The sequence below is a fragment of the Rhea pennata genome, chromosome 8 (genome assembly GCF_028389875.1).
Source record: "Rhea pennata isolate bPtePen1 chromosome 8, bPtePen1.pri, whole genome shotgun sequence".
Taxonomy (NCBI): Eukaryota; Metazoa; Chordata; class Aves; order Rheiformes; family Rheidae; genus Rhea; species Rhea pennata.
This window is the reverse complement of record NC_084670.1, coordinates 4,577,482-4,602,456: the sequence shown is the minus strand read 5'-3', so window position 1 is coordinate 4,602,456 and position 24,975 is coordinate 4,577,482. Positions and strand designations below refer to the sequence as shown.

At 39.1% G+C, this 24,975-nt stretch overlaps 1 protein-coding gene across 6 annotated transcripts in view; it reads left to right on the top strand.

The window, feature by feature from the left end:
* The window catches only part of FGGY (FGGY carbohydrate kinase domain containing), a 152,546-nt gene that overhangs the window by 83,771 nt on the left and 43,800 nt on the right, over positions 1-24,975 (top strand). For all 6 annotated transcript variants that reach the window (XM_062581583.1, XM_062581581.1, XM_062581580.1 and 3 more), the window contains 2 exons: positions 19,439-19,546; positions 22,524-22,585. In XM_062581583.1, the coding sequence (XP_062437567.1) occupies positions 19,439-19,546; positions 22,524-22,585 (170 nt within the window). The remainder of the gene's footprint in view (positions 1-19,438; positions 19,547-22,523; positions 22,586-24,975) is intronic.

The following is a 24,975-nucleotide window of genomic DNA, read 5'->3' as shown; positions in this document are numbered from 1 at the left end:
TGAAAAAAATTAGTAGTAATTTAAAATAGTAAGCAGAAATGGATAGACTTGGAGTGGGAACACCACAGATGCTGAGGGTTGTAGAGTCACTAGGGCATAATGTCTCTTCTCTGAGACTGGAGCTTTCATAGGGGACAAGGCGGGACATGCATGCAGAGCTGCAAGGTTAAGTCCGTTGTGAGGGAAAGCAGCGTTCTTCTTTCACAGCACCCATTTTCTGAAATGTGGGGTCCTTACCGATCTTGTATGTATACGAGGTATGTGCTCTTTATACGTATTGAGTAAAGGTAAAGTAGGAGAGCGCCGCATAAAATCACCTTGCTCATTTTATGTGTGTGTGTGTGGGGTGTGTGTGTGTGTATACACTTGTTCATTTTATATATGTATAAAAACACCTCTCATTGCTACCTATTTTGTGGTGAACTAGGCTTGGTTAGAGATCAACGTTCTGCTTTCCACTTGTCCCAGAACAGTTGTTCCATGATAAAAATGTTTGTCATTCTTGCCCTAACACCTTTTTGGATTCACAGCTGAAGGAAGTAGTCAGAGCAGCTTCTAGTGGGAACATTGTTTGGCCTGATTTCAGCTTACTGAGGCAGGGGTTGTGTGTCTAAATTTGCTAGCAATTTGAGTCCCAAATATAGAAGGTGTGTCTTTCTATTCAGAATCTCTCTCTATTTTTTTTTCCCTCTTCATTTGGTAATGTGGTCTGTGTGCTTCTTTAGTCATTCCTTCTCCTTTATCAGCTCTCTGTAGGCAAAACTTTTTATTTGGGATGGTCAGGGAATCTTTTCTGGTTTGGATGGAGTCTCTTCATCTGTTCTTGTATTCTTGTGACTCTTGTCCTTGGGAGCTGACTCACCTGACCTGGTGCACAATTCTTTTTTTTTTCTCCTTGTGCTGATGTGTATGTGGTTTGAAAGTTGTAATTTAGTCATTTTTAAAATTGAAGAGGCACAAGTAATTTATTTCTGTGTCATCAAATTGACTACATGATCTGAGAGGCAGAGATTGGACAGCTTTGTGAATAACAAAATGGGCAGTTCATTTTGCTGTCCCAGTATTTACTATGAATTATTTTAGAAAGAATACCCCATGCTGTCTTTTACTAAACCTGACTAGTCTTTGCCTGTTTCTGCTAAAGGAACTTCAGCCTGATTTGCGTATTCTAAATTTGTTCATTTGATTCTCGTGATGACTGGCAAACACAATAGAGCTTCTTTACTCCACAATATCCACCCAAGCTGCCAGCTTTGTTCACACAAATAGAGTGTAAAGCACGTTTCCACCCCCAAAGCATGCACAGTACGTGTCCTTTGCAGTACATCCTGGAGTGGAGACTGCAGAGACATGCTGGCTCAAAGTGTTCTCATAGCCTGATCTCTGTAATCTCAGTGGGAGCCAGACCAGCAAGTGGATTCAGTGTATTTTGGCTCTGATACGAGAGTCTCCTCTTCAGAACATGCCACGTTGTTAAAGCAGCAGACTTTTGAGTAATTACTACAGAGGAACTCCTCAGCTGCTTGAAATCGTCTGTGAGAAGGGAAAACTTGCTGGGACAAAATAGCCTGGTACTTGCTTTGCCAGCTATATTTAATCTAATTGGATGGCACTAGGCAATGAGTTTCTGGAGAGTGAATCGGAGGAGTGCGTGCAGCACTTCAGCCTCGCGCTGTTAGTCACTGCTGCACATGCATCCCCGACATGAAACGTGCAGTCTCCGAGGGGACAGGGCCTGAAGCCCTGGGCAACGACACTGAGTGCCAACTGGCTGTGGCCCAGGGCTTAGCAAAGGCAGCAATTTGTCCTTCTCCTGACCAGAGAAAATGGGCTGGGCTTTGGAGGGTAAGGAGAGTGAGGAGAAAAGGGAGGAATGCACTAGAAAATAAATAAATAAATAAATAAAAACAAAAGCTAAACTACTGAAACTGAGGTAGCCTAGAAATGTTTTTAAAATGATCTGTGCAAGTTTTATGAAATGGATAAGCACTCTCCCTCTTGATTTTTTAATATTCTTCTTTTCTGTAAAGCCTGTTCTCCACATACGAATCACAAAGCTAGTTTCTTTCATATGAGAGAAATAAATTAGTACCACAGGAACCTCTCCCTTACTCTGTCCTCATTCAGTTCAGCTCTGCTGGCTTATATATGCTTTTGGCAGCAGTCACAGTGCTGACTTCCCAACTAATGAAGATGTTTTACATTCAGAGCTGCATGAAATGAAAACCACATTTACTTCACAACTCTGTTACAGGTTGCCCATCCTTACTGGACACCGTCTTCTAAGGAAAAGGTCACAGAACCTATTTAGGTGCCTTTTCATCCTGTGGCCTTAGAAGGGTTGCATTTCTGTAGAAATACTGCCTTTTCCAGCTCATCCCTCAAACAAGTCCTCCACACCCTTTTTCTTAATGAGACTTTCGCATTCTATGTTTTAGCATCCTTGATTTAAAAAAGAAATGAACAGAATTGTAATATCCCCATCATAGGCATTGATTTGCCATAGCGTACTTTGTTTTGTTTTTAAAAGGCAAGAAGTAAAGTATTTTGCTAGCAGGGTATATAAAAGATGGTTACTTTTCTGACCTCCTTATTATATTAATAAAAGCTAGGCAGACTTCAGTAGTGGTAGGAGGTCATGTGCAGGCAGCCTCTGAAACCCAAAGCACTTACTTGCAGAACTAGTAAACCACAAAGCTTAAGATCTTGAAATGTAAATAGGAAGTTGGAGAGTTTACTTTAGAGCCAGCAGTGGTGAGTCTGTATAATGTTTATTTCTGCTTGCCTCCCAGCCTTTCCTAAAGCTTGGCAGAGATGAAAGGAAGGCTTTTACATTAAACAAGTTATTAAAAGTTTTTGTTATGAGCAAGAGTCCTTTGCTCCTGGCCTGACATAATTCAAAGCTCAGGTATGCCTTGGTAACTGGGAGAATGGGAGGTTCCTATTTAATGGGTACCTGTCAGAGAAATCCCATTTTGCATCCCATTGCTTTGCTGTTAATCAACCTGTTCACAGGAATGTTGCTGAAAGCAGTACAATCACTGTATTGTATGTACAGCAGATAATGCTTAATAGCATTTGCAAAGAAGCATGCAGTCAACTCTCCTTCCTTTTTGTGAATAGAGCATTTGAGTTCAAAGGCTTACAGAATGGGTGTGGATAGAGCGAATGCTTGAAAATGTTCTGTTTGGAGACTATGTGAAGACTGATACTGTACAGACATCTCAGTGACATCAGTGAAAATGCTTGCTTTGAAAATTCTAGCAGACACAGTGATTTTCGTACTGCAGTTAGCTGAAAACTATGTGACACAGCCATATATTAGCATGTCTGATTTAGTATACTAAGTCTTTCTGCAGTGTCTTCTTTCTGGTGGTCTCAGAGCTCTTTGCAGCAATGAATGAATTGGATAAGAGAGCAGGAACTGTTATTCTTATTTCAGTAGGTGGGAGACCGAGACACTTTAAGTTAGTTGATTTTTAACTGTTCTGTCTTTGATACAGACTGCACCTATCAAGTGCTTCGGAAGTGTATGACAAATGAGTGACAAATTTTGGCTTGTATGTTTATGCAAGGCTCTTGTGTGTTCTAAAATGACAAGTTTAACATACTACAGGCAATACTTTATTGCATTATATGGTAAACGAATCCATAACCTAGAGATGTGCTTTCTTCCTTCCTGGGATTTTCTATTCTATTTGCTATAAGCAAAATGGATATAAAAGCATAAACTGGGCTTCCTCTAGATCTGACTGCTAACAGGACTCCTCTCCCACCCCTCCCTCACCCCTTATCCCACATTTTGCCTTAGAAAGCGTGAGCAAGAGAGACTGGTCTCATCTACTTATGTTGAAACTAGTAAGATTTGTCCAGTCTAGCAGCCAGAAACACTCTGCTGCCTGATTTGAGCAGCAGATATCTTTGTATTTTCAGGACAACTTGTTAACGTGATATTCTGCTGTTGCATGATGACTTGTATGTGAAAGATTTTGAAGCTGAATTTTCTCCTTGGGTCCTGTAGAAATACAAGTTATCTGTTCGGTCTGTTGCACATGGTTCTGAATATCAATTGCTGCCTTATTGTTGTGTTGCAATCCCTTCAGCATGGTCGGATCTCTCTTTTTCTCTACTTAAAATACTGTGGAATTGAAGGTTGTCTATTAAGGGATCTAGCTCTAGAGGCTAGTATTGTTACACCTTTATTTCCTATGACACTTGTGTATTTTAATAGGATTTGGGGTTTTAGTTTGTTCTGGTAGAGGAAGGAGAGAATGAAAGAGAAATGCCGCTGTATTCTGAATTTCATAGCAAGAAATGTTTGAGAATTTTGTTGCTGCGTTGATGTACCGACACCATAGCATCCCTCCATTGTAGGAGACGGAATTAAGTAGCTTAATTCTAATTCATTCCTTATATGTTGTTATTCCTGTCTTTGTTCACTATCATTGGCAGTGGCCCTCCATTGTAACAGAAGATTTTCCTGTTTCCTTTTGTATGTTCTTCAAAGTGATGATACCAAATTTGACAGATGTAACATCTCATCAACATTTCAAATTAACCAGTTCGTATTACTCTTCTCCAGACCCAGAAGAATGTGTCAGCCTGAAGCCCACAGTTTTGGTCAAGCCCAAGCTCCTTATCAGAGTGTTTTATTCATAGGAGAACTAGACATGGGATTTTTCTCAGATCATGAGTATATTTATGTATAATGCATAGTCTCTCCAATTGCCTTCTTTTACACTGTTTGTTTTTGAGTAGGCATGAATTTGTTGGTGGTGTATATGCCACAGTATTTCTGAATTTCTTTTTTCTTTTCTAAACAGCAACAAATCCACACCCCAGTCAGGCAAACTTCATCAATATTTGGGCAGTGGATTTCTTACTAAGGCTTACTTTCCCCCCGACTCTCCCTTTTCTCCGTTTTATTCAACCTCCGATGAAGCAGTAGTTCTTCATTTACTTTTGTTGTTACTTCTCCAACTATGGGTGGAGGGAGATATTAGTTGGGGCAAGGTTTCCTAGAGAGAAAGTGAGTCTCTTTTCATACAGTTGTTTTGGGAGCAAAGTGAGGAGAAACATTAACTGCTGCTTTTCTCCCACTGTCAGCTGGGAATCACAATTTATGCTCAGTTCGTTTTTTTTAACTGTGGGTGAAGGCCTGAGGTCCTCTCTTAGTGTTTACTCTGTCCTTGGGAGTTTATCTCAGTAAGCAAGGGCAGAATAAACACCAACTAAGGTTTTCAGAATTTACCCATTTAGTTGTTCAAATAAAAGCATGTTTAAAACAGCGTGCAGTGGCATATCCCATATTATGTAAATCTACTTCCAGTCACTTGGAGGGAATGCAAAAGAAGTGTTACTTTACCTGTAAGAAAGAAGCTGTGGGTGGTAGTGGCCTTCACTAATAAAGGAATACTAATAGTGAAAAAGAAAAATAAATCTCTGAAATGTTCTATATTATGCAATAAATAAGTTAGAGGAGTATTAAGGTACATGGGAAGGGCATGCGAAAAGATAAGGTAAACCAGACCCCATTTGAAAAAATTGTTTTCCTTGGTATTTTCCATAGGTTACTGCACTTTTTGCAGAATTATTTTTCCCCATAAACGATGGAATAAGGAACAGTACCTCAGTGAAAAAAGGTTGACCTACCTGTTTAAATGCCACATCTGAGATTTTTTTCCCACCCTTCCTGTAAATTTCTGTCACAATATCAGCTAATAAGCTCCAAGTTCTTCAGGACTGTCACTACCTGATACAGTGAGTTGACCGAATAGGGATATCAGGGATTGGCCTAGTTAACTTGCATATTAGAGATTATCATGAAAATACTTCTCAAGAGAAGACAAAGGTCTTATGATACATTCTTCAGGAAAGGATATAAGACAGGTAGCCCCTATCTTCCTGCAGTCCTCCTTTGCTGGCCCATCATGTCACAGTGCTATCCTCTGGTCACAGTGACAAGGACTGGGCCTACCTTGGACAACACCAAGAGCTTGACTAGTTGGCTGGACAAGGCAAGAGGCAATGGGCAGAAATTGGACCACTGGAAGTTCTGCCTGAACGTGAGGGGGAATTTCTTCCCTGTGAGAGTGACGGAGCACTGGACCAGGTTGCCCAGAGAGGTTGTGGAGTCTCCTTCTCTGGAGATCTTCAAGGCCCACCTGGATGCAACCCTGTCTAACATGCTCTAGGTGACCCTGCTGAGCAGGGAGGTTGGACTAGGTGATCTCCACAGGTCCCTGCCAACCTTACTCATTCTATGATTCTATGAAAAGATAATGTAAATGGATTTTTTTTAAAGTAGTATTTGAGAGTGGAGTTGTTTTGTATGTGTTGAATGTGGTTCAACATTTACCAGTCTTGATGGCTCAGCTGTTCATGTGCACATTTCCTAACCTTTTAGATCTGGAGGGGCCTTTTGCTAGTCATGCAAAGATAGTGCTGCAAGGGGTATTCATGGTGTGTTTATTTAGGAACGAGAACTGAAGTAGAACAGTTCTGATAGAAAAGAATAGCACTCAGACACTTCAAAAATTCTGATGTTCTTTTAAGAAACTATGTTAATCTACAAGTAAAGCAAATTTCTTTTAAATGTGCTAACAAAGTTTTTTAACCTAGTGATTGTTGACATTTGTGAAAAAAATTATCTACAATCTTAGATAGTTACGAAGACTTGGTCTCTCTTGTTAGCTGGAAGCAAGAACAGGAACTTCTGGAACCTCGGCTCACTGGAGACTGGGAGAATATTCTGGGGAGAATTATTGTATGCTTGCACAATTCTTATGTTCTTCCCTTTACATCTTATCTGTTACTGGCCACTGTTAATGACAGGACAAAGAACCAGTCTATGGTTCTTTGGTTTGACCATTTTTTTGAAATATTGAAAAGAGTTAGTTCATATTGTGATGATCTTTCAGGAATTTAACTTGCCTTACTAGGAAATTATAGTGTTATAAATTGTGTATTTAAAATGGCCTGTAGTTACTTGTCTATGCTGGAAGATTTATAATCTTCACATAGACTGGCGTTTTGTGACAGTGAATATCTATCACTGGAAGAGAAGTAAAAATAAATGGGTGGTATAAATTGTTGTAGTTCATTTGAGGCCCTATATCCTCAGTGAGCTATTGTTATGAGAGGCACAGAAGTATCTGCTGTGAGTCATGGAGCAGCATTGCTTTAGAAGAGTACATAACAGCATTTCAGCAGAGGACACAAGTAGAAGCTATCGTGTAACCAGATAACCTTTTAGTCCATTTATCAAAATAGTTGTAGTTCCCATTTCAAGGAAGGTGACTTAGTAAATATGAGAAAAAAAAAATGTATATCTGTACCAGCCATTTCACTGAATAGAATAATAAAATAAATCAATGCAGAATTGCTGGTGCTTAAGTGCTTAGCAAAAAGCTTCTGACTCTGTTAGGAATGTGGACTTTTTTTTTCTATTTTGGGTCCTGAAAACAGTTTAACAGATTAAAGCTCTTTTTTGCCAATTTCTCTAAGAAATCGTGGCCACTGGGTGTAAAAAGAAGAGGCCACTGTGTATCTATTGTATATTTTCCCAAGCTAAAACAAAAAGTATGCTTAGTATTAGAGTTAATATTGGTAGAAGGCAGAATTAAATGTGTATGAACGTTCAAGCCTAGAACAGTCAAAAATCATCTAAAGTTTTATTTCAAAGCTGAGCATTGAATCAGGGTCATTGATGAGGTATTTGAAGTTCTTGCATCTCTGATTTAGGCAGATGGAAGTGATGAGTTTGAACTGAAAGCCGAATGAGTTTGGAATTATTTCATTGAACTATCCATGAATTTCTTCTTAATTTTACCTTCTTCCAGAGCTGAAACTCTTGTCCCAGCCTTAGCTCCAAGTTTGCTTCCTGGAATAAACACTAAAGGTTAACCTCACACCCGAGGAATAAAACTTACAGAGATGCAGATTTTCTGTTGACACCAGTAATGTTCTCTGTGTGTCTGAGAAGAGCGAATCCAGAGAGAGTTCTAGAGGCAGATACTGTGCTCAAATTTCTTTCTGCTCCCATTGTGATCTTCTGGTGACCTGTCTAATGTATGACACTGAATGATCTAATTGTTCATCTGAAACCAATCTCTGTCTGGACCAAGATGCTCCTTGACTTGCTGGCTTCACCTTTTCCCAGGGGCCAGTTCTTGGATCCAGTGTCTCAACCAACAGGCTTCTCCTCGTAAGACTCTTTCTATAAGGAAAGCAGTATCTGTTCTACGTATATCTATCCCTCTGGTGCGTCTTGAGTTCATGAGATCCTTTGGAAGATCGTCTGTTGGTTCACAAGCAGCCTCACTGGCCCATTGACCTCAGGAATCCGCTTCTACCCTTCTAGTATTTTTGACGGTTGCTTGACTCCAAAGATAGATATTATTGCTCATGTTTTCTCTTCATTGGCTCCAGTACAATAGTTTTTCCCTGAAAAGCGTTGAGGCCTTGCCTCTTTAGAGCAGGAGTCTCAGGATCTAGCTTCCAAGGTAGGTGGAAGAGGTACGCGATGACAACCTGCTATCCTCTTACATCCTGATTCATGTAAATGATTTGGAGTTTTTAGTGCCTCATGGGTGGATTAGCCACGTGAATTCAAATGTGAGAGTCTGCTGCTATCAGTAGATCAGAAAGCCGCCAGTGATCCAGCAGGAGATGGCTGGCAGAAATCTGTCATCTGAGATCTCTCTGGATCTCAAGTTTGAAAAACTATGTGTATTCCAGAGCACTAATTTTTTTTCTCTGTCTGTCATGAAGTGGCTACGGTTAAGAAGGTAGATTATTTAACTCCTGATTCAGATACCATTAAGCCATGTTCTTCTTCTAGCTTGTGCTTCTCAGCTGCCAACTATCAAACACTTGTGTCTGTTACAGCTCCCATCTTTTGCAGACCGCTGGCAATTTCCAGCAAACAATTGACACAAGTTTTCAAAAACCCGTTTTTCAAATGTGGCCCTCTGAGCTTCTGTGGCTGAAGCACTGCTGGGTAAAGATTAGATGAAGCTGCTGAGAGATGCGTTGCACCTCTTAACACTCCCTTACACTTCTTTCTTTTTCTATTTGGCAGTGGCATAGTCTGGCTTTTAAATTGTGGGTCACAGATCACAATTTGCGTGTGGGTGTCTGTAATTCTCCTCAAAGCTCCTTTCTTATGACACTCTGCAAGAGGGGAGGGAGAGAGAAAATACAGGTTGGCTCCTATAGTTTTGACACAAGGTACCTGCAGGGACAAATGTGCTGGGAAAGAGGTGAGTAAACAGGATGTTTATATTACTGATAGCCTTGTGAAAATTCCATGGCTAAATTTCATATGTTGTTCGGATATCAGTATTGTTTTAGAACTGGAGCACCTGTTCTGTTTTTGTTCTATCCTTATGATGAGAAAATACATCACTGGGAAGGTTTAATGCATCCTAAATGCAGTGAGATAAGTTTGGCTTTCTTACAGCTGAGTTGCCATGCTCCGATCAGGTAGGCAACATAGTGTGAGAACAGAGACTGGCACAAAATACATGTTCACCCTATTTGCTCTCCTATTATATATAGCATATATTTCATTCTGAATATTGGGGGCAATTTTTGATTTTTTTTTTGACTGATACATTTCTTTGGCTGAAAGGAGATTTATAAAATTACTTTTTTCTGGTGGAGAAATTAGGTTTTAGTATTATTTCACCTTTATTATATAGATCATAATAAGAGGGGAAAATATTGTGCTTTCAATATCATTTTCATTTTTGCATTTTTTATATTCTGCTTTTTAATTTGGAGTTTTCCAGTGGAAAGAGAGAAAGTCAAAAGCTTATAGTAGGAAAGGTAGGAACCATTCTTACACTGTGTTTTCTCCTCAGGAAAATGGCAAACTTTTATGTGTATGAACAAAAACTATTCTGTTTGAAACAAATCTCAGTTTTCTGGCTTTGCTGGTTAATGTTTGACAGTTCTCTGAAGAGTCTTTTCAAAATTCTTTCATAAGATTAATATTAAAAAAATAAGAAACAATTTTAAAATCGGCAGAAACATACAGTACTTTATATAAGAGCAGTAATGGTATGGGCACATGAAAAAATTGAGTGAGTAATCTACAGTGTGTATTTTGCACCATGTCAGCGACTCTGCAGTAACACTCCTGGCCCTGGTTTCCTGTGGAATGTGCAAGGTCCCTGGGATTTGTCACATGATACACCACAGAGAGACGATGAGTAGAGGTGGTTTTTGCAGGGCAACTGACCTCCTAATTTCAACTATAATAATTTATGCATGCAGTTGTACCTAAGACATGCTAATACCATACTTAACTATTGGCTGAAACCTGATGAAGTGTGTTGAAGAAGGTATAAAATACTCTCAGCCAACTCACGTGAGGAAACTGGACCTGGCTTCTGTTACCTAAAAATGGGCTACATTTCAGAGGGGTCTCTTACTCTGTGAAGGAGTACAGTAAGATATTTTAGCCCCACAACATCCATTAGCAGAGGATTTTCTCAGATAGCAACTCCTGTCTTCCCATGGCAGAAAAGCTGCTTATACAAGTGCTGCTTGTGACCTCTTGCATTCCCTACTCTGGGCAAGGGCTTGATATATTGCATTTAAAAAAGCTGTAATAAAATGCACCTGAATAAAAGAGGGATTTTATTTGCTAAATTTGAACAATTAAATATATTTGTAATCAGTTTTAAGCAGTATTTTAGTTGCTGCATTTAGCTATTTCTGGAACCAATTTCCTGTGGCTGTATGTGGGGCGGGGGGGGGAACCCCCAACCTCTTGCCTTATAGTTTCCGCTGATAGATTGGTTTTAAAGCAATATGTATTTGAGGATATAGTGATCCCCCTTGAAGGAGAAGCAGGTCTACTAGTCATATCCAGTTCTCAATTTCTGAAGCATGCACAAGGAACTAGTGTGGTGGTGTTCTTTTAGGCAAAGCCCTGACTGCGGGAGTTGTTTTCCAGTACTCTTGTTCCCTGCTTTTAGGAAAAGAAGAACATGAACATTTAGAAGCAGGTAGATTCGCTTCTTCTTTTTTGTCTAAGTATCTACTGTCCCATATTGGAAGTGGTGTATCTCACTTACAGGAACTGACATTGCTCATTACAGACGCTCAAAGACCAAGGCTGACTTGCTTCCTAAGGATAGGTACCCAAGTCCTTGTTTGACCACCTAAATATTTGCCTTCGTGTTCTAAAGTTCCTGAGCCAGAAATCAAAGGGGAACATGTCTCTTTGTCTCCTTTGAAAAGCAGGCTGCCCACTTAAGTGTCTAAATGCAAATATTAGCCCAGATCTTCAGATGGTGTAAATCAGCATAGCTCCATAGAAGTCAGAGTAAATATGCTAGTTCGCACGAGTCAAGGCTTTAGCTCCCAGAACTGGAAGCAGTGGTCCAGTTGACTTTCTCTTGGTCTCTGCCCGCGTAAGTACAAATTAAGTACAGGCTGAATAACTAATGTTACTGTGATTCAAAATAGTCATTCGTTAAAAATCATAAGTTCAAAAGTGTTAAAATTCCTTTCCATATTTAGCCTTCAATAAAGATCTCACAATGGAAATGTGTAATAGTAATCTCAGTCAAACTTTCCTCTAATTAATTCTTGTTAGATATAATGCCAGGGTGTGCAGTATATAATCCCATCTCATAACTCACCTGAAATATTTTCAGGGATGAGGCAATCAAGTTGCCTGAGGACTGTGGTTTCTTTACTGGGCATTAATCACGCACCTTGTTTGGTCTGTAGTTTGCAGACCAGTTAATGCTTCATGGAAAATTTAGAAAATTAGAAATAGTTCTGCATGCCTGTCAGTAACATTTTGCTGCTTTTCTCATAAGGGTTGCTGTTCAGAATAATTACTAACAGTAGTCCCTGAGAATTCATCTGCTTCTCCTACTTGTAGGTCTTACTGAAAGTTTTGTCTGGGTAATAATTAATGCAGGGCTTGAAGTAGAATACTAGCTCCAAATCACCATCATCAGAAATTTGAGATCCCAGTGTGCCTTTTGGTGAATACTGTCTGTATGTTTCTAATTCTGATAATTTTTACCAAAGTGTGTTGTGGTTGTAATTGGTTGGATTTTGTCCCACGGGTGTGTGATGTTTTATCAAGTGAAGAATAAGCAAAATCAGAAAGTGGGTATTTTTGGGGAGGAGAGTGTTTTAATATCATCACACATGGCCTTTGCTGGTTTGTGGCACTTGGAGCCTTGCTAATCTGCTGTAAAGTGAGCTGAATCAAAATATGTGGGAGCCATGTTCTTAATATTTTCATGGTGTGTAAATAAGCAATATCATTGTCTTTTCCTTGTCCTCTCTATTCCATTCCCTGGATGTAGATTGTTCTCGGAGGCCGCCCAGGCCGATTGCCTCAGGCTCTCTGAGCTAACAGGCACATCTGCTTCTGCAGAGCTCCAGGCCTGTGAGCACTCGCCGTTTGCAGTTACCTCTCTATGATACTGAAAGCAGTGAGGGGACATGGGTGACGTAAAAACGTGTCTCTACTAGAGCCAAAACAAAAGAAACAAACTGGGGCAAAAAATAATACTGACCATACATTTCTGTTTCAACTTTCCTACCACAGGTCATTCTCTGGCCGTAAGTCTGAGCTACTGGTAGGGCCCAGAAACCTTCGATTCTGATTCATGGCTTTCGCCTTCAAATGATGTATGTCTCTCTGGCTGTCTCTTTTGACTTTGGCTGGTTCCACAGTCAGAAACAATATCTTACACTTCAAAAATGTTGCCTGATGTCTTTGAGTATCTTTCCATTGCACAACCTTAGATAGACATCGTTAATTTTGTTTTGCTTTCATTTATTCTGTTACCATTCTGCTAATGAAATGGGAGTCACTAAGCTTTAGTAATCTTCTAGATTTCTGGGTTTGGCAAACCCATAACATAGCCTTGACAACAAGTGGTGGATTCCACGTTCAGAAAGGCATTTATGAAAGTCTTTTCATCACATCAGCCAGAATTCTTAAATTGTATGTAAACAGATTCCCAAAGTTGTCATGTGGTCAGATGTGTTCAGACAGAGGACTATGTTCTATCTTTACTTTGTCTTCACTCAAGTAAATTCTGTGCCTTCAGTAGGATAAGCCAGTTGGATGCACAAATGTTTGTGGTCTAGTATCTTAATATCATTGCAGAGCAACTCTGTGGATGGCCCACAGAATGCCAGCCAGAGCTATGTGACTTGCCACCACAAGTTAGGCAGCTACCAAGGATGGCCAAAGGACATAGGTTTAAAGTATAATCAAACAAGTTATTGGTAGTATATGACCCATGAGAAGTGGAATATTAATGCATTTTAATTTCCCTTTTATTCTGAAGGATACTTTCTGTGCTCAAAGATCTTATTTTTCTAAATGTCTTTTGCATCAGGCTAAAGCTTGAGTGCTATTGTGTGTTTAATAGGTAATTACTGCTAATAATAAACATATTTTAAGAAGAGAACTGCACTCACGTACTCTTAACATAGTGGATTTCCTACAGAATTACAGGAAAGCTTAGTTTTAAACCCATTTATTGTTGGAGCATTAATGCCAGGATGGCAATTTTGAAGTAGGGATCAGTCCACTCAGAATATGATTGTGTGCCCCTACTCCACCTGGTTAATACATATGCCATCAGAAAGTGCTCTTGCTAATTCATACATTCAGTAGCTACTACTGTGACCTAAGTTTGAACCAGAAACCTAGAAATGAAACATTCTTTGGTTTCCCTTTGAATTCTCTCTTTTTTATGAATCTCTTTCATTCTTTGTCACAAAGTTGTGGTCAAGTAGCTATATAAGGCCCATCTGTCAACAGAAGTGAAATGATACCATTTTCTTAATACAGGATTTTACGCATCAGTGTAAAACCCAGAGGTTTAATTTAATTTAATGAATATCAGTATTCTCAACCTACAGTCAGTCACAAAGTTTGAAAGTTGAAAGTCAGCAAGGAAGTTAATGGAAGTATTTGAATTGTCAATGATCAAAGTCCTGAACTGTAAAGAGCATTTATTAGTTGCTGACTGATACCATGCTGTTCCTACTTTCTTTCCCTTCCCTTCGTTAGTATCTTAGATCTTTTTTCATACATGCTATCATAGCCTAAAGGAGCAGCTGTTACTCTGAATTTCTGACTCCAGAAGCTGATAAGTGAGATGATACTCAGAGAGATTTTCTGGCCTAACTTCTCATTAACAAATGGTTATTCTAAAAACATTCTGACAGTAGAATTAAGGCTTAATTTTACGTTTTTGTAAATAAGTTTAACTCAAGAATAGTTCCACTGAAAATTGATTTTACCTAAAATGTACTGCAAGTTTATAGAGAATCTGATACTGATATGAGAATGATGCCAGATATCAGATGCCCAATGTTAGGATGCAGAAATGAAAATGGAATAAGGTGCATATATAACAGTATATTAAAGATTTGCTTCTCAGGTGATAGCCAAATTCTCAAATGGTGTTACTGTAGGAATTTGTGTAAGTCTGCATCAGCAACAGATAGTGTCAACTAAAGAAGAAAATTCTGTTGGAATCCATGCTTCCGTAAAACTGTGTGGCCTGTTTTATCTTGTCTCTGACTACTGTAATACATACATAAAATTGATGAGGAAACACAAGCATGTGTCTGATCATTATGTCTAGTCTAGCGAGACAAAGCTAAGTAAAATAAATCTTGTGTTGTGACTGACTTAAGACTGACTTACTCTATGCAATGGCTGTATACCTAGGTACTTCTGCTCTTTGAAGGTCTGTGTTCTTTGCCATTCCTTGTACCAGTCCTGAAAACTGAATTTAGTTTGGATTAAAGGCACTGATGCCTTTGATTCACTTATATTTCACTGTAAGCTACCCTACAACTATAGTTAGTAAGTAGAGCTTTTTTTCCCACATAAACTTACGCAATAGAGGTGTATTGTTTTTGTCTGTTCCTGTTTTAGAGGGAGAGGTGAGTGGGAAAGACTAAACTAAATTAAATACATTACAAATCTCATATTAGTGCCATTTAAGCAGATCCTTTCATTCTAGAGCTTAGTTCTATATAGCGTTATATATTTTAAAGGCATTCTTCATTTCTGTGGGCTGCCAGATGTGCTGCAAATACCTTCTAATCTTAGATAGTTTGACATTGATTTGCCTAGCACACGCCAGGGTTGAAATCTGGTCTGTAACTCATCCAAATGATCTACTCATAACAAGAGTGCCTTCTGGCAGTTACGCTACAGCTGAATACTGTTAAACTTAATTCGTCATTTAATTTGTTTCTGATTGCTCTATAATGTTTACATATCTTACATACTAGAATGATCTTTTATAGAGCACACACTGAGGTTAAATCCTCCCAGATAGAACTTTTTTTCCCCATCTTCTCCCTTTCAGGAGATGTTGAACTTCTTTCTCTCTTCTGATGAATCCAAACCTTGGAATTGTCTTATCAGAAATGATGGCTGAACATGTAGGAATGTGCATGTTGGGGAGATGTGGAAAGGTGACGTTTTCTTGCACATATGAATTATTTCCCATCCACATGTAGAACACCATATGGTGGATTTGCTCTCCAAAGAGTACAATATTTCTATAAGTAAACATCACAGATGAAGCAATAGTCTGTGTGAATATGTTTAACTTAAGTATTTATAAATGCTATAGAACTTGAAATGTAAATTGGTTCAAATTCCTCTCATCTCTCATCTTCGAATACCTGCTGCAATAATCAATGTGCAGAGAGCATTCTAACATTGACTGCCTCTGCACATGAGCATGTGTAACTTTACCCACTGTCCTTCAATTTCTCAACATGTAAAAACTAATCAATGTTAATGTGCCTCACAGTAAGAGTATGTTAGAGGATAGATTTAAGTTAAATAGAAGGCAGAAAATCTGATGCTCCCTTTGAATACTTATTTCAACTTTCAAGGAAGGATGACATCTCTTACTTGCTTTAAAAATAAAAATCAACTGCCCATAAGCCTAAAACAGATGTTGTTTTTCTGCTAAAAAGATTAAGGATTTTCTTAAGCTTCATTAGTGGCAGAGAAAGTAGTGACAGTACATTGATCTGTCTATATCATCATAAGAATGTCTGAACTCAATATGGCTGCATAGGTTGAAGAACTTAAGGATCATCCACATTATTTCAAGGAGCGGAGCAGAAATGGAAACCATTTGCTTTCTTTTATGCATACATCTGTGGAAGAGAGTTTACCTTGATGCTTCACAAAGAATGTGTGCTCATTTTGAGGAGTTCGCTATGTCTCGCTTCTCTCACTTTCCACATGCATCAGAATTTACAGTTAAGCTTCATGCCTTTGAGTCTGCAAAAAGTGAATTAAACTTTTAAGTGGAAGAGGGAAATAGGAAATATGATGATCCCAACTCAGCATGGTCACCAGTATTCTTTATTCCAACTGAGAGTTCCCACAGCAGAAAAAAAGATAATCCCACCAGCTATAATCATAAATGTTTGCACTGTTTATGGGTTGAAAGTTTGCTGGAATGTGTGCAAATGGTACTTCAGGAGTAAGATGATAGGAAGGTTTCAGTGTAACTTGATAAGAGTCAGCATGGAAATATCCTGTACTGGCAAATTCCCGTGGATGTCCAAAATACTGAGCCAGAAGTACTGGCTTCAGGGAGAGTTTGGTGTTTTAATCAGTCTACACCTTTGAGTGTAAGTACAGATACAGGACAGTTTCGAGAATAGTGGAGTAATGACGTAAGAAAAGGTTTTTAAACTGTATTGGGTTTTTTGATGTTGAGAACTTTCCATGCTTTCATAAAGCATTTTGGTCAGAGGATATTGTACCCTTAGTATCTTTAGCTTATCTAGTCTCTTCAGACTGTTTAGCAGTTGGGCACAGCTCAGTGCTTTTAAGCTTGATACATACGGCATAACTAGATTCTTTAATCAAAGATCATAGTAGAGTACAGAGTGTTGCAAACTTTGCTGCATTGAAAATACTTTGTGATGAGACTTCAGAAATGCAGGCACATCTTGCCCTAAGCAGACCATCTTGCCTTCCTACCTTTAGAGACGTGTGTTGGTCCACACAAGAGGAAAAGAATGAGATGGGACATGGTTTGTTTTCGCACTTCCATCATTACCTTGGAGAAGGTACTAAGTGGGAATCTCAACTTAATATTGCATTCTCAGTAAGGTTAGTGCTGTAGAATTGGTCTAAAATTCAGGTTATTATAAGTTTTTAAATTTTAGGAGCATTTAATCAGTGCTTTCTGTTAAACTGCTTTTTGTTATTAAAATGGTAAAAGAAGGCTTGCTTCATAGAAGTGTTGAAATCTCAAAGATATATTAATTTGTAGTTTTAAGAGAAAACAAAACAAGAGCAAATGTCTTTGCAATGTTTTTGACGCAGCTTTGTCCACTTGGAGTCATAAATGCCTTTTAAATTCAGTGCAGCTATTCTTGCTCTTTGATGGGTTTTGTTGGCCAAAATATTATGCAGACACAAAGACGCATGTGCACGCATGCAAACATCTTTAGTGAAAGTAAATCAGCACATTAGAGCTGATAGAGGAGAATTGAGCAAGATTTTCTCATTTGTTAGATGTATTCCTTAGAGAAATAAGGATTGCTTGAAACTGTAGTGATATATTTTGAGAAAACAGTTTTTGTTGCTTTGTTTTCCTCCTTCGTGTTCCTGACAAGAATCAGCTGCAAATAAGATGATGGCTTCAGCAGACTATTGTTTGTGCAGAAACCTCCCTGCTGGTTTATTTACTAAACATGTGTGATGCACAAATGCCAGTAAACTGTGTCTTAGTGCATATTCCCTAGTTGACAGCAAAAACTCTTTAAAGTTTGGCCTGTTTAAATGTAGAGAGAGTGTACAAGAACAGAGCTTAGATTTTTAATCATTACTCTTGAAAATAATTTTGAGGTAAAATCTGGGCCTTATTGAAATCAATAGCAAACTTGAAGCAACTTCAGTGGGTCTAGGATTTTGCATGAAGAGCAACATTTAAATATAAAACAAAATTGTCTTGTTGACTGTGAACATTCTTTTTGTTGAGGAAATTTAAATCCACACTAACCTTCCAGGAGTGTCTGTGATAAAAATACATAGACTGGTGGTGGTGTTACAGAAATCATTTCCTCCTCTTGGAGTGCTTCCCACCTTCTAGAGAACAACAGTTGCAGATGTAGCCTTCCCATTAACGCTGGCTAGTGGGATATGTATTCATGGATCGCATGGTAGTGTAGGACTGCACAGCCATGCCCCTTTCCCAGGAAAATCATGGATGTGTATACTTCAAATGTATCAATCTCCTTAGTCCTGGGAGAAAAGACATGAATTGTGCTTCAAACAGAAGCTAGGTATCCTGCCTGGGGGAGTGAGTGACCTATCTTCTCCAGCCTCTGCTGCAAGGATTATTAATATATTCAACCAGTGCAGAACAAATTAAATAGGCTTTGTAGCAAGTACTGGGACCTAGGTTCCTCCCCATCATTACCCACCCCGTTCTATGCCTTATTTGCTGGACTGGATAGCATAGCTCCTTACGCTATCTTTCTGGACCAGAATCTTATCTAGACATGGGAAAGTGAAACCGTTTTTATAGGAGGAAGGAAGAACACCCTCCACCCTTATAAACTAGTAATTTGCATCTTCTGAAGCAGAGAAAGGAAATGAACCAGTGTCTCCCACATCCTGAGTGGTCTAACCACTGAAATACTGCATAGAAGCAGGACATCACTGTAGATGCGGGTGGTATATCTGTATGCAAGTGGTAGAATATAGTGCTGTACAGTTTCACAACAGAATGCGCCTTCACAAAAGGATTCACAGATGTGAAAGGAGAAATGTTTTGTATAAGGCTAAGCCCAAGCAAGGGGCAGAATTGGAAGTTCAGAAAGGTGAGTGTTTAGTGTTAACTAACACAAGAAAATCCCCTTTCACCTCGCCCATGTTTGCAGCTTCCACCCAAGGCACCTATGTCCCCCACCAGTGCTATGCAGAGCACGGGGAGCTTGGGACTCCACCACAAGTGTCAAGAGTTCAAGCCCTCTGACAGAACTCAGATGACCTCCTCCAAATGTTAATTTAAATTAAAATTTTTCTTTTTTTGAGAAACAGGCAATTTCTCTCTCTATATGAAGTACAGCTCCTATTCCTGAAAGTACTTCCTCTTCCACATGTTCAGATCCAGCTGTTCTTTGGGGGAGGTGGGGGGATAAGAAGTTGTACAACCAATAGCTGCAACTGTGTCACGTAATCTAAAAATGATACAAGTTGGGGAACGTATTTCTTCACGTTCTCCATATGGTAAATCTCCACCTCTGCGTATCCATTCATGCTGGTAACTCCAATGGAGAAGCAGTTGTTTTCAGTATTGGACTCTGACAGCGGCCAAACATTAGTTGTGAAGTACCTAATTTGACAGGCAGTCTGATTCACCAGAACTTTCTCTTCCAGGTAAGTGAGACGCCCATTTTTGTGCCTGGTGTTTGGGGACCTTACTTCTCTGCTATGGTGCCTGGATTTTGGTTGAATGAAGGAGGTCAAAGCGCTACCGGAAGACTGGTAAGTGTTTGGGGACACAAACGGACTCCAGGAGGGCAGGCCTGTCGCAACTGCTGTCATTGGGGGTAGATTCACTTACAGTTTGCCCCAAGCTCTGCCTGAAACATCTTCATAAGATCACAGGAGAAGTCATCCTGTGGAAAGCAATAAACAGTTATTTGTTTGTTATGTCCTCTACAATCTATTCTTTTTCATAATGAAGGGAGTTGTAGATGAGGCAGAGCACCAAGGGCATGTCTACCTATTACTGTTGTTGTAGTTACTACTTTGCAAGCAAATAGGCATTCTTTCTGTACTTCAGTAGGAGGCTGAGACAGACTTTGAGATACCAGAAAATATATCTACTTTGCAGTATGTGGAAGAATTGTACTCATTGATGGGCATAAATGAGTGACAGGCATACTGTGCACAGAATAATAAGCCATTCATATGTTATCCTGTCTAGATGGAGCCTGAACATATTGTCATCTCAGTTATTTTTTGAGTGGTAAGAGACTGACTATATGGGTTAATTTAATTTATCAACACAAATGAAAAAAGACCAGGTCGTCTAAAGCTGATTTTTCTTACCTACAGTAAGGCACTCAGAACAAAAATGCTTAAATCAAATTTAAAGAAAAAGTAGGTGTATAAAACAGTATTTTGGAAGACGTTAGGTGTTTGAATCCAAAAATGTGTTCGAGACCTTAGTGGCTGCTTATCTCTGAAAGCATCAAAAATTCCCCATGTGTCTCTTTGCTAAGTCTGTTCGAATACAGAGCGGCCCTGCCCTGAGCAGCGGGGTGCCAGGCTCATGCTGAGATTCAGAACACACAGGGAGCAGGCCCAGTCCTGCAGGTATCTTCTGTAGCTCACTGAACAGGCAGGTGGGTTAGCCCTTACACAGATTGCAGGCATAACTGCTGTCTTACTCAGATGTAGCACCACCCACTCTTTTAAAAGCTTAGTGGTCGGAGCACTTGCCCAGGAAGTAGTAGATTTGGGCATCACTGCATTTATGCATTCCATACAAAACAATCACCGAATGAGAAACAGAAATAATCCTGGAACAGGAAGCCCAGACACACCCTAACCACGGAGGTATGAATTGGTGCTCCTTCCTGTGCTGTTCTTGGCCACGTGAATCTTGCATTCCTGTCTGCTTCAGTGGGACGGTCATCCCTCTTCCGCTCCTGCAGCCTCCACTTCTTGTCTCATCTCCAGCTTCTCCTTAGCCTCATGCTAAAGCACTATTCCCACAAGCAGGATGTGTAGGTCTTAAATTCCTTGGGCCAAGATGGGGCTAGAACCAAAATGTCCTATTTTATAGCTAGTAGTTACCACACAACAAAAAGTTAGTTTCTGCTCCTGATGCCACCACTACAGAAGGAAAATAGAAAATCTTGTGATTTCTTTGTAAGAACACTTTTGAGAGGAGAAGTCTCTGTGTGCTTAATCCGAAGTGGATGGAGACAGCTACTAAGCTCTAGAGAGGATGCAGCAGATCAGTGTTTTCTGCTGGCTGGCTCAGGGTGGTGCCACACTTAACGTATGCTGTTAGAGTTAGGGCATTTCATAAAGGCAATTAAAAAAATGCTTCAGTAATTACAGATATTTGGATTCCATCCTAGTACCAGAGAACAAGATGTTCCTAGATCATTTAAGAAATTGCTGGAAAAATGTGTGTTCTTGTAGGACCCATAGCAAAAGTCAGCAATAAATACTATTAGGTATATTAGGGAAGCTGTCTTATTAAAACATTCTTAGAATATTTCATGTGGTCTTCTTGAGGGGATATGTACATAAAACACATGGGGAACCATAAAAAGAAATAGTGTATGTGCACACTAATGTGGAGGATAGGTTGCATCCATTATCGTTGTAGTTTTAAAGCGCTAGTCATTTTAAGATCTTGCTCTCATACTTTTGGGTTTCTGAAAACAAATGGACATTTGAGGGAATTCTTTTCATTGTTTGGTCTGTGCCCAAAGGTGATTTTTTTTTTTTTTTGTGAAGTTTGAACAGTCTGTTGAACTCTTCAGGAGTAAAACAGATACACTTCTGCTTAAAAATCTCTAAACTTCTATTGATACAGTTTTGAAAAAATCTAATGCATATGCATGCTTGAGTTTTGTCTTGGATCCAAATCGCAGAGGTAACAAGCATAAATTATATTTTCTTTCTATATTCATATGTGTATGCCATGTTATATAAGTTCTACTACACTGTTAACACCCAGACTCACACTGTTAAAAATTAAATACCTAATGTGGCTTACTGCCAATAGGTGTTGCCAAATATATTGAATCTTTTTGAGCACGCTAATTTTTCCTTCCTATCTTTACTGTCACCTTTGATGGGGTATTAGCAAGAGGCCACAAAAGCTACTCAGATACTGTCTGTGATCCTACATGGTGCTTTGTTTTGTGAATAATGGTAGAACTGGCTGGTAAGTAAATTTAGTACAGACAGAATCTATGTTGAGCTTTTTTTGTAGCAATAATTACTTGTCAGGGAAAATATTTTGTTTCCTGCAGTGAGCATACTGGGCATATACTAGGATGACAACACAACAGATATTTTATTTTAACAGTGATACAGAAAGACGTAGGGACTTGGGCCAGGAAGATGTTCCTGGTAGAACTCCAATGTAGGTATGCATGCAAGAGAATGGGAGGAATTAGTGGATATATGCTTAGATATTGTTGGATAGGCAAAAATGATTCAGCTTACTCCGCTGACTGAGGAGCTGTATGCTTAGCATTTTGCTTATTTTTAGTGTAGCATTGTTTTTTTGTACTGTTTATAAGCCAAATTCTGAATCCAGTAATGTCAGTGGGAATTTTGTCTTTGGCTTCACTTGGGCTAGGACTTGACACTTTATGAGTAATTTAGAAGCTCTCCTGTCTTTCAGAAGCTGTAATGCTGCATTATCCTTTTCTGGGACTGACTTTTTAAGATGTATTCATTCCAATAATACTGCTCTCCTCTTTTTCAGATAGAGCATGTGGTCCAAGGCCATGTCGCTTTCCCAGAACTACAGGCAAAAGCTAAAGCCAGGTCACTGTTCTTATTTCTTCATGACATATGTGCCTTACAAATTGATGATATACTGATATACATTTCCAGCCCTGCAGAATTGCACTACAGTATCCTTATTCTGAAATGTGAGACTCAACAAACTGATAGTGAATTTGATCTCCTGGGTTGGAACAAAGGCTTCCCAAGTGATTGCTGAAAGATCAAAGCTTTAAATTCCCCTTAAATATTCACCTTGGGGGTATCTAAGTGGTGATGTTGACTTTCTGCTTGTCAGCTTTTCTTTTATATCCAGTCCAGTGTATTTCATGGTACCCTACCATGAGCTCTGCTCAGCAGACCTGTGTGCCTTGGACTAATGATACCTCTTAATTTGGAAGTGACAATGTTAAGCTCCAGGGATGAGCTAGACCTTATATTAAAAATATATTAATTACTATATTTTGAACGGTAATATAAATGAAGGGATAGCTACTGTAGGAAAAAATACTCCTGAATGGCGACACAAATAGAACATAGACACCCAGGATAAGATTTTAGACAAAACTTAAGATGTAGGAGTGAGTTGCAGGTAAACTCCAGGCTTCCTCTAGGACTAGGCTGTGTGAGATGCAGAATTTTAGTCTGATCCACTTTTAAAGTAGATGAAAACTATCCAGAGACTTATTTCAGATCTGAACTTTCCCAAGCTATTTTGGCTCAATTTCCTTTTAAGATAGTTCACATCTCTCCCAGAGAGATCTTAGCTGAACAGTTAGGCACATTGGATGAAAGTATGCTTGTCTTTTTAAATTTCTTTTTCTTCTTGAATTAAGAACAAACAATAAACTTGACATTTTATCTTCAATCCATCTGAAATGTAGGGGTCACTTCTGACAGATGTATCACATATGATTACTTTCTATCCTCCGTGTGCTCAGAACACTACCTGATTTCTCTGGATGACCTTCTCATGCTTTGCAAAGTCCAATACCTTACTTGCTTACTGAGAACTTGACTAGGCTTCCCAGAAATTTACTTGGCTTCATTCAGTGTGGGATAGATTTATGCTTCCTAGAATTGTCTATGTGGTTCTCTAAACTGTCCCCTCCCCCCCCCCAAAAAAAAAAATCTTGTTTCCTTGGAATATAGATTATTTGGGGTTTGTTTTTTTTTTTTTTTCTTTTTTTTCTTCTGGCTTCCAGGCCATTTTCCAGTGCCTCCATATGAGGCATGAGCTTCATAAAGCTTAAGTAGTGTAAATTAGTTTGGCTAGTAGTGCCATGACAAGCCATTTTTTTGTGTTGGTAAAGCAAGTATGCAGAAGTGGTCTACTTGTCTATAGTAGATCTGATACTGGACTGACCATAACAGATTTCACAGTGCGAAAGGCTTGGACTGTGAAGTAAAGAGGATCTTAGATATGGAATATCAAGGGCATAACTTGATGTAGCATGAAGGTATGGGGCCATGACTTTGGACTTGAGGCTTCTGCAGTTAGTAAAACCGTGGAGGATAGTATTGATAAAGAGGATTATGATATTTTATCAAGTTCTTTTGCTCAGTGGTGTTTTTACAGTGTTTTCCAGATAGCATTCAGATTTCATTCTCCTAATAAAATGTTTACATAGCTGTAAGTTTAGTAAATAAATCTACTAGTTCACCCTATTTTCTTGTTCCTTCTCCTCAAATATCTTTAAGGAATTTAACTTGAATCTATAAAAATCAGGAACTTCACAGTCTGAAATAAATTTTTCTCTTCATTTCTTCTTGCTGCACATACCTGTTATGACATATTAGAGGACAAACTTTAACCTTATTATAGCGATTATAGCAGCAGCTGCATAAAGTGAAAGGTGTATTTTAGTGAACAATGTTGGCCCAAACTTTGGATTATGTATTTTCTTAAATCAAATAATTAAAAAATTCCCTCTTTTTGGGGAGGAGATTGTTGATGATAGATTATTTGCCTGGGAATCTCAGTAAAATTTCAGAGAATCTGTTCTATTATATTTAGTATATTCTCCTTGTAGATGTAGTAATTTATACCTTTTCTGCAAATACAAGTGGTTGCAGAAAGAAAACAAAATAAGAATTCTCTAGTTATGTGTGCAGTTACGTGTTACCTTTGCTTCCCTTGCAGTGTGCGACACTGTCAAGAGTTAGGCTGATTTTGTAGTGACAAAGAGCACATGCATGTCTGGGTCATTAAAAAAAATCTGAGCTCACAAATCTGTGCCTCTTACCTGCTGCTGTCTTTTACCTACCTCCACCTTCCCTGGTTCCCAGATTTGCTCATAAGTGAATTCAGCAATGTCACAACAGTTCCTGCTGAACAACTGATCTCAGAAGCTTCACTGTGCACAGTCCTGCTCCTCTGCATATACCAGGAGCAGGAGTTTGCAGGCACGAGGCAGTTTAGCCAGACTTGC